This window comes from Engraulis encrasicolus, chromosome 17, assembly GCF_034702125.1.
Source record: "Engraulis encrasicolus isolate BLACKSEA-1 chromosome 17, IST_EnEncr_1.0, whole genome shotgun sequence".
NCBI classification, from domain to species: Eukaryota; Metazoa; Chordata; class Actinopteri; order Clupeiformes; family Engraulidae; genus Engraulis; species Engraulis encrasicolus.
In genome coordinates this window covers 22,707,761-22,717,760 of record NC_085873.1, presented here as the reverse complement: position 1 = coordinate 22,717,760, position 10,000 = coordinate 22,707,761, and the positions used below count along the sequence as shown (strand labels likewise).

At 43.4% G+C, this 10,000-nt stretch overlaps 1 protein-coding gene across 1 annotated transcript in view; it reads left to right on the top strand.

The window, feature by feature from the left end:
* Nucleotides 1–10,000, top strand: part of LOC134467969 (CDP-diacylglycerol--glycerol-3-phosphate 3-phosphatidyltransferase, mitochondrial) — a 54,386-nt gene that overhangs the window by 18,486 nt on the left and 25,900 nt on the right. Inside the window, exon 6 of the mRNA XM_063221992.1 lies at nucleotides 8,580–8,758. Coding sequence (XP_063078062.1) covers nucleotides 8,580–8,758 — 179 coding nt within the window. The remainder of the gene's footprint in view (nucleotides 1–8,579; nucleotides 8,759–10,000) is intronic.

The window sequence follows — 10,000 nt, the reverse complement described above, 5'->3', positions numbered from 1 at the left end:
ACCTGTGCATATAAAGAAACTGACAATAAAAGCTGACTTGACTTGACTTGATTGCGGTACATGGCCCAGCCCACCATAGCTTCACTCTTTAAAGGGTAGAAATGTTCATATTTCGACATCAAAGAGTTGTTGAGGAGCATTATGGGGCTTGTAAATCTCAGAGGAAGCCTGCCGGCAAATCAGTTTTTTCTCTGTAAGATACAAAGTATTGAAAAATACTTTATGTATTCATAGGCAGCAGTACAGACATAGAGATAAGAGATTGTTTCCATTTTCCTACTCCCCCTGCCCTCCCCGCCCTCTTTCACTGCAGCACAAATGAACTCAAAAACATATGGACCTAAAAACAGTGACTTCAAGTAACAAAATAAGACAAACAATAAAATCAATATGTGCTGCACAGCCCCAGAAAAACAGCCACAATCCAGAATGCAGCTGTATGACTTTCAGTTTTAATGCTGGCATTAATGCCTTAGGTTTTGGTAAGGTGTAAAACGGAATATTATGTAAGGGTTAACGTTCGGCGAGAAGGTCGCTACCGTGGAATAACAGCACGACAGAGAGAATCTTTAGACCCCGACGCGGAGCGGAGGTTAACCCGCTTATTATATGGATATACTTAAATGATTCACACATGGCGGGGACATTTATTTAGGCCTATTTAATGTTAAGATTGTTGCTGCGCAAAACAAAACAGTGCCGTTGTGGAACACCGCTAGGCAACAGCTAGGTAGCCAGGACAACAGGTGTTGTCTATCACAGCAGCTGATTAGAGTCTTGTTGAAAAGTCGCTTTAGCAGTGAAAAGTCTTGTTGCCATTGACAGCGGTCTGTTATAGACCAACCCGTCCGTTATCGAAAAATAACAGACGTGCGAACGTTGGGGAGCCCCGTTGAAATGAATGGAGCATTCGACCGATCACGTCACACCATATATTATTGTTCGGGTAACAGTGTAGTAACAGTAACAGTTTGCAAAATGACCTCAACAGCGTCAAAACGGTTAAAGCATAAACGGCAGGACTTCGATTTCAAAATTATGTTTTTCCCCCCTCCCAGCATAAAATAAAGGTATTCACATCTGCAGTTATGTTGCCATACTCTTCCTCTAAACAGGCATGCCCTGTAAAGTTGCACAGAGACTAGGGCTGGAACGATCCAGTCAACTCACGATTCAGTTTGTTGTTGTTGAGTTTTGGCCTACATTTCAATACACGCCACAATTTTTTAAATGTTAGCTTTTTGATGGGAAAATGGTATGCAAGAGGCTACTAATCATTTTTACAATATTTCAAAATAATAATGATAGGCTATTGATTTGAAACTTGGATGCACCATCACATCATGTCATGTGGATGTTGTCTGGGCTGAAAGGTAATCGAACTTCGAAAGGGCATATCACGATACTGCCTTCTTGCATCACGATACAGTATCGTTGCTATTTCTCGGTTCGATACAATATCGTTACAGCCCTAACAGAGACATGCCAGTCTTACATGGTTGTAGCACTCCATCTTCACCATGCACTTGGGGCCAAATGCTGTGCACGTGAGTGTGTGTGTACAATGCATACCAGGCCTTTGTGAAGGACCACAGAGACCTGTCTAGAGTCTAGACTTTATGACAGTAGTCCTGCCATCTATTCACTTGACACCATGCGCATGAGGGATGGTGCTGTACATGTGAGAGTGTACAGGTGCTGGTCAATGAATTAGAATAATTTGAAATAGTGCAATTATTAAATTCTTTGAATGCATTTTTTTGTGCAGAAAGCAAATCAGGTGTTCACTGCACCTGTCCTACTCGTTAGACTAATCACAGAACTCGCTACCTGTAAAATTTTTTGCTCAGCTGAGCTTTCCAAAAGGCCCATTTAGGCCATTTAACTGTGACACTGTTGTTTAATTGAATTAGAATAATGGAGAAACCGTTTCATTGAATAAGAATAATTTTTATTATTATTAGAATCATCACTTTCTCAGTATTTTGTGGCTGCCCCCTTGGCTTGTATGACTGCCTGAAGTCTCTGCGGCATCGATTTGACCAGCTTGTCGCAAGTTTCCGCACTCACAGCTTCCCAGGCAGTGGCGATGTTCTGCTTCAGTTGGTCCAGCGTAGTAGGCTTTCTGTCGCGAATTTTCCGCTTGACGATGGCCCAAAGGTTTTCAATGACATTAAGGTCAGGCGAGTTGGCCGGCCATGCCAAAACTTCAAGCTGTTTTTTAGTGAACCTCTTGAGATCCTCTTGAAATATGAAGTCTTCTTCGCCGAACTGTTCCTCAACAGTCGGAATCAGGAACGTTTCCAGAACATCTTGATATACGGCAGCATTGACAGTCTTCTTGAGGAAGCAGAGTTTCCCTACACCTCGAGCGGACATGCATCCCCAGACCATAACGCTCTGGGGAAACTTGACGGATCTTTTCACGCACACGTGGTTGTAGGTTTCGCCACCACGACGCCAGACAAGAGGACCTTGGTCACCGAAGGAGATGCAGAAGCGTGATTCGTCACTGAAGACCACTTTCTGCCAGTCTTCAGCAGTCCACTCGCTGTGTTCTTTGGCCCACTTCAGCCGTTTCTCCATTTGTTTCTTGTTCAGCATCGGTTTTACTGCTGGAACGCGAGATTTGAAGCCGCGTTCGCGCAGACGACGGTAAGTGGTTGATCTGGAGACGTCAGCGCCGGTCTGCTTGTTCCACAAGTCGGTGAGCTCGGAAGTGGACTTGAACCGGTTGCTGACTGCGATCTTTCTCAGTTGCTTGTTGTCGCGAGCAGAAGTTTTTCGGACGCCGGAACAGTTGGTGCGCTTGCTGCAGTTTTTCTTGAGAGCTTTGCAGACGGAAGACTGGCTGATGCCGAGCTGCTCAGCAATTTTAGTTTGGGTCAAGCCTTGTTGGCGAAGGGCTTGAATTTGAGCCACTATTCCGGTTGAGAGGTTGCGCTGCTTACCCATGATTGATTTTACAACTTAGAAATTCTACTCAACCCTGACATTATACTGCACAGTGAACACTCTTCACAGAAAACAAAAATTCGAGAATTTATTCTAATTCAATGAAAAGGTTTCTCCATTATTCTAATTCAATAAAACAACACTGTTAAATGACCTAAATGGGCCTTTTGGAAAGCTCAGCTGAGCAAATTTTTTTACAGGTAACGAGTTCTGTGATTAGTAGGACAGGTGCGGTGAACACCTGATTTGCTTTCTGCACAAAAAATGCATTCAAAGAATTTAATGATTGCACTATTTCAAATTATTCTAATTCGTTGACCAGCACCTGTACTATACATACCAGGCCTTTGTAAAGGTGCCCAGTACATGGATGTAGCACTGCCATCAATTCACACCATGCTTATGGTGGCGATCACTGTGCATGTGAGCGTGTGTAATATGCATTCCAGACCTTTGTAAAGGTGCCCAGTACATGAATGTATTACTTACTACAATCTAGTCACACCATGCACATGGAGGCAAACACTGCATGTGATCGTGTGTAATATGCATGCAAGGCGTTTGTTGCTCAGTACATGAAAATAGTACTGCCATTGATTAACACCATGCATGAGGGCTGTTGCTGTGCAAGTGAGCGTGTGTAATATGCATACCAGGCCTGCAAGGTGCACAAGTACATGGATATAGCACTGCCATCGATTCACACCGTGCACAAGAAATCTGAAGTCATGAAGACAAACACTGTGCATGTGAGCATGTGTAATATATATACTAGGCTTTTGTGAAAGTGCACAATACATGGGTGTAGAACTGGCCATCGATTCACAGTCACACCATGCACATGACTGCTGGTGCTGTGCATGTGAGTTTGTGATAGCATACCAGGCCTTTGTTGCCCAGTACATGAACATAGTACTGCCATCGATTCACACTGTGCACATGAAGTCTGAAATCATGAAGACAAAACACTGTGCATGTGTGCGTACATAATATGCATACCAGACCTTTGTGAAGGTCCACAATTCATGGGTGTAGTACTGCCATCTATTCACAGTCACACCATGATGCTGTGCATGTAAGCGTGTGTAGTATACATACCAGGCCTTTGTTGCTCAGTACATGGATGTGGCACTGCCTTCGATTCACACCATGCACATGACGGCTGGTGCTGTGCATGTGAGCGTGTGTAGTATACATACCAGGCCTTTGTTGCTCAGTACATGGATTTGGTACTGCCTTCGATTCACACCATGCACCTGATGGCTGGTGCTGTGCATGTGAGCGTGTGTACTATGCATACCAGGCCTTTGTTGCACAGGTGAGCTACAACAACAGTGCTGCACGTGCTCATAGCTATCATACCAGCCATCTGGAGTGGGGTGGGGTGTGGTGTGGTGTGGTGTTATGAATGAGCCGAACAAACAAGTGCCGTAGTATTGAACCTGCTGCGGGAGGTGTGTGTGTTTGGAGTCTGTATGTCTTTGTTCATAAGCATTGAAGTGAGATGAACATGGCAAAGCAACATTTCTTATTGTAAAAAAAAGAAAAAAAGCATGCACATCTCAAAAAGACTGGTTGCAGGACTGGCAAAGTCACATGACAACTGAAAATTAAGTCTGCGACACGTCAAATTAAAGTAAGAGAAACAGAAGCTTGGTGTCGCAGGCTTTATTATCAGTTTTCAAACCAACTTTTCTTCCCAGCATGTTTTACACAATTGGAAAATTTACCTTGAGTAATATGTGATGGAAATATGTTGCTAAATAGTGACCACATGTGATTTGTGCATTGTGTGTGTATTTGTGTGTGTGTGTGTGTGTGTGTGTGTGTGTGTGTGTGTGTGTGTGTGTGTGTGTGTGTGTGTGTGTGTGTGTGTGTGTGTGTGTGTGTGTGTGTGTGTGCATCCGTGCGTAAGACACACAAGAGATATTGCTTGGGTAATGTCTGCATAAATGCTGGTAAGCATGAGTAATGGAATTTGGGCAATGGTAAACTTCACATTGTGTAATTTGGCTTCAGAGCATGTTTGACAACGACAATTGCGGTTGTTGTGTCACTGCTGTTTTTCCCCCCAATGGACTTCCTCTATCGATTTTTTGTTGGTTGTCATCAATGTTGTTTATATTAATACATGACAGAAGATGACAGTCTTTCTTTAATGATTAACAATGTGTTAATTCATTGAACACTTGTGCAAAGAAGTTTAAAGTTAAAAATGTTAGTTGAAGTTGACGCAATAATGAACAGAGAAGCTGTCAAACACATATAAAAAATCTATTTTAAAAAATAATAAAAAAAATCAATGATTAACTGAGGAAGTCATGCAATTCTTGAAGACTAAGGGAAAATAAAGAATCTAGGCCTTTGCTGGGCTCATCGTCTGCCTTTACTTCCCGCCTCGCTGTCTTGTTGGCCCTAATCGTCATGGATCTAAGAGATATGGTTATGCACTCCACTACACCGACCTTTGTGTGCTCTTTTGGTCATGTATGTAAATTCACTCACATGCCAAAGGTGTGTGTTTAACAGGAGGGAGGGAATGTATGGCGCTTGTTCCGCGTGTTTATTAGAAAAGGTGCAGCTGCTGCGGGTATTTCTCCACTACGTTTCCTGTTCCAGCTCACAGTGCCCTCGGCTGAATTCGAAAGTGGAGTAGTTGTGCTTATCTGAATTGTATAGATGCATTTTTTGAAGAGTTTTGAGTGGTATTATTTGAAGGTGCACCGTGTAATATTTTTAGTTGTTCATTTCCAGAATGCATGCCGCCCATTCACAAAATATGAAAAGATCAAATTTGACTGTAGACAGCACAGTTTCAATGAGCAGCATAGTTGCAATACCTACTCTGGCCACCATCTTACTCAGTGCACCTTAAAGTTGTTTTGCTTCTCTGTCTGAATGTAGGGTTGATGACACCGGTATAGGTATGCAGTAGTAGGGTAGGGAAACTACCCTACCCTAATCCCCAGAGAGCAATGCAATTGTCTAGCAACACAGGCATACAGCCCTCACAGTTTTTGCCGATTTGTGAGTATATATTTTCATTGGAAAGCATTACAGAAATTTCACTCTGACACAATGATTAGTGACCTTTTAACAACATATTTAACCGCTTAAATTTCTTGTTCACTCGGAAAAAAAACAAAATACAGCCATTAATGTTTGAACATGTACCCACAAAAGTGAGTACACCCCAGATTAAAATCCGGTAGAGAATGGGCCGTGTTGGCTCAAATTGTCTCGAAATTAAAAGGTATTAAAAAGGAGGTCATCGGTGTGCATTTCAACCTTTCTTTGCATTGAACTTTTACATTTTGAGTGTGCACCTGACTTAAATAGATTGGTGTGAGATTTGAATGCAATCCTATGGAGAATATCATGATCCGCTTCAGTAGTCACAGTGCATGTTGACATGCATGTTTCTTTTAGGTGCATTTCAGATTGCCAATTTTGACAGCATTCATGCATCCCCAAACCTTGTCAGTCCCACTACCATGCTTGGCTAATGAGAGGATACACTTTTTTTTTGTAAAACTCACTTGTTTACCACCACACATGCTTGACACCATCTAAAGTAAATTTGTTTATCTTGGTCTCTTCAGATCACACGACATGGTTCCAGTGATCCATATCCTTGGTCTGTTCGTCTCTCTTGAGACCAAGATAAACAGATTTGCTTTAGATGGTGTCAAGTAGGTGTGGTGGTAAACAAGTGAGTTTTACAGAAAAGTGTATCCTCTCAATATGTGTATGTGGCTCCAACATTTTTAATTAATTAATGGAAAATGGGCTAAAACTTGGTATATATATGGCATATAGAATTTTCATGTAGTGAATATCTGTCAACATCAAGGACAACATTAGAAATATTATTGATGATGCTTGGGACCTTCTATGGCTTGTTAGTGGTTCAACTAAAAAATAGTCACTTTTTAGAAAATCTTTTTTTCCCTTAATCTTTGAAAGGCTGTGAAATCAAAAGGCTATGAGATGCAACTTGCTATCATACAGCAGTATACTCCAGAGACACATGGGTTTCAGGAAAATATAGAGAGAATTTGCCATATCACCTGTACCAAAAGCTATTGACATTATTAGTAGTGATGCAATTGTGTATGATCGGGTGCATAAATTGCCATGCTATAATATTTTATTTCAACATATTAATAAAAATGGTAATTTTGATGGTGGAACCATGAAGAAGAATATTTATCTGAATTAATAATGGTATTTAAACCACTCCAGAAGGCTGGTATAACAGCCAGAAGTGGTTAAAGAGACATTTTAATTTAGAAATACTCTCCAGGGGTCCATTTCTCAAAAGTGTTGTTGTTAGCCAGTTAGCAACTTCGGTAGTTGCCAATGGGAAATTGCATTGCAGACAACAAAGTAGCTAATGTAGTTAGCAACTACGCTTTTGAGAAACGCCCCCCAGTATTGTTACAGCCCTAGTGCTGTTGTGGTGTGTGGAGGCCCTTAGACTCTTAGAGGACTGCGCTGTACCGTTCCGCCTCTTCTCTTCCAGAGTCCGGGGCTTGATGACACAGCTATGTTTTGGATGCCCGGCAGCTGCCGTGCTCTTTCTGCAAATTCTGAGAAAAGGGAGATCAGTTAGACCTTGGAAAAGAAAATATTTGCTTTTTTTTTCTCTCGCCCTCTCTTGTTTTTTTTTTCTTACCGCATATCATTCTGATGCATCATCGCTCTGTTCCCTCTCTCAACCCCAGCCCACTAAATCCCCCCGCTTACGGAAAAGAAAAACAAAACACACAGTTGTTTGGAAGAGCAAAAACAAGAAAGGAAGCTTAGAGGGAAAATGTGTGTGTATGTGTATGTACTGTATGTATGTGTGTGTATGTCTTTGTGTGTTTGTGTGTGTGTGTGTGTGTGTGTGCATGTCTGCCTGCGCGCATGCTTGCATGTGTGTGCATGTTTGTCTGCCTTCATGCCTGCGCGCATGCTTGCACGTGTGTGCATGTTTGTCTGCCTTCATGCCTGCGCGCATGCTTGCACGTGTGTGCATGTTTGTCTGCCTTCATGCCTGCCTGCCTGCGTGCATGTGTTGTATGTGTGTTTCTCTGCCTTTGTGTGTCTGTGTTTTGTCATTCACTGAGTATCCTGTGTTGAAGACATGCTCATACACTACTTGCCCTCCGCTCGAGGTTTACTACATGCAGGGCCGCTGACAGTTTTGGTCGGGCCCGGGACAAAGTCATCTGAAAGCCAAGGGCCCCCAGCCTAATGCATACAATGGTATAAGGACCCAATTCTGGACCCCCTCTCTCCCTGGGCCCTGGACAACTGTCCCCTTTGAAATATGCAAAACTGTATTTTTTTACGAATATGCAGAGGCTTTGAAAAAATCAAAGGATGAAGATACAGTGGCTGAGGTTGACAAGAAGATGACAGACTGACAGACAAAGGGCAAACCTGAGTGACTCATACTTCACTAACCGGCAGGACTTTTAACGTGTGTGTGTGTGTGTGTGTGTGTGTGTGTGTGTGTGTGTGTGTGTGTGTGTGTGTGTGTGTGTGTGTGTGTGTGTGTGTGTGTGTGTGTGTGTGTGTGTGTGTGTGTGTGTGTGTGTGTGTGTGTGTGTGTGTGTCCATGTCTCCACGTGCAGGGCGAACCTGAGTGACTCGTACTTCACTAACCGGCAGGACCGCTACGTGCTGCTGGAGGACTGTGGAGAGGTGGCCGACTTCTTTGCCGACCTGGTAGGGGCCGTGGGGGACGTCTCGCTCCAGCTGCAGCCGGACGACAGCACACACATGCTGGACGGCATGGTGCACCCCTACAACGGTGACCCCACCCGCCACACAGCACCATTTATCTGCCTACGCAACTGAATCCTCTTTTCCGATTGGCTGATGGGGTTGCAACTAATTTCCTATAACCTGTCAGGCGTCAAACGTGCGACTAAGTTAGGTGAACTGCCGTTACTAATTCTAAACTGCAGGTTGCTATAGCCAAAAGCCAGTCGTTAGTTCTATCGCATTTGTTTATCAAGTCAAGAGTCAGTCGTTAATTCTATCGCATTTGGTTGTCAAGCCAAGAGCCAGTCGTCAGTTCTATCGCATTTGGTTGTCAAGTCTGTCGCCCTAAATGTTCTACTACGTGCATCTGATAGAGGCACGCTCGATTACGTGCGCACTTAATTATTCTACAGTTGGCATAATTCATAGGTTACAAATTTACAGATAGGCCTCCTAGTAATAGATGACAAAAATACCCTGTACCTCGCCATCAATTGTATCGAAACAAGTCACCTCGTCATCTGCTCCACTCCTATGATTTTTAAAATGTAGGCTAGGCCTATTTCCCGCTGCCTTCCCTTTGTTATTGATCCGAAAACATCCCTTTTTTTAATTAGGCTACTCTCCTCTTGTGGGGAAGGAACACGTGTGAAAGGGGAGAGTTATTAAAAATGACCCTAGCGTGGGGAATCTCTCTCTCTTTCTCTCTCTCTCTCTTTTACGCACGAAGTTGACAGTTAGCCTGTGATGATCAGCAGGGGGAAATAGACGCGTGATGCGACGTGACGTTTCAGCATGTAGAAATGCTTCGCAAGTTTTTGTTTTTAAACTTCCATCCCGCCGTGGTATAGGGTCAAAGGAAAATTAAATAGCCTAATCACAGCGTCGGCAGAACATAGATTCTAGGCGCGTCAAGTTGAACGCCCGCACAGCAACATTCTATCTTGATAGAACATGGTTCCTACAACTTTACAGACAATAATAGATTAAAAAAGGACCCCACCATAACGGCGCTCCGCGCGTCGCCAAAGTTCGGAGCCGCCGCCTCGCCATTAATTTCGTATAACCGGTCACCTCGTCGGCCGTTATCCCTTAATTAGTCATTAGTTTATGGGTCAATGCCGTTTTTTTTTTTGGGCGGGTCAGCCGCATGGTAGACAAGTGCCCTACCGGTTGGCCACGGCAGGGCCTGCTGAAGCTTCTTAACATGTATCCATAGGTGCCGGAAAGGGGGATGCAGTGGTGCATTAATACTAAATGAGGCTTTCTCAACCTTTACTGCAGGCAC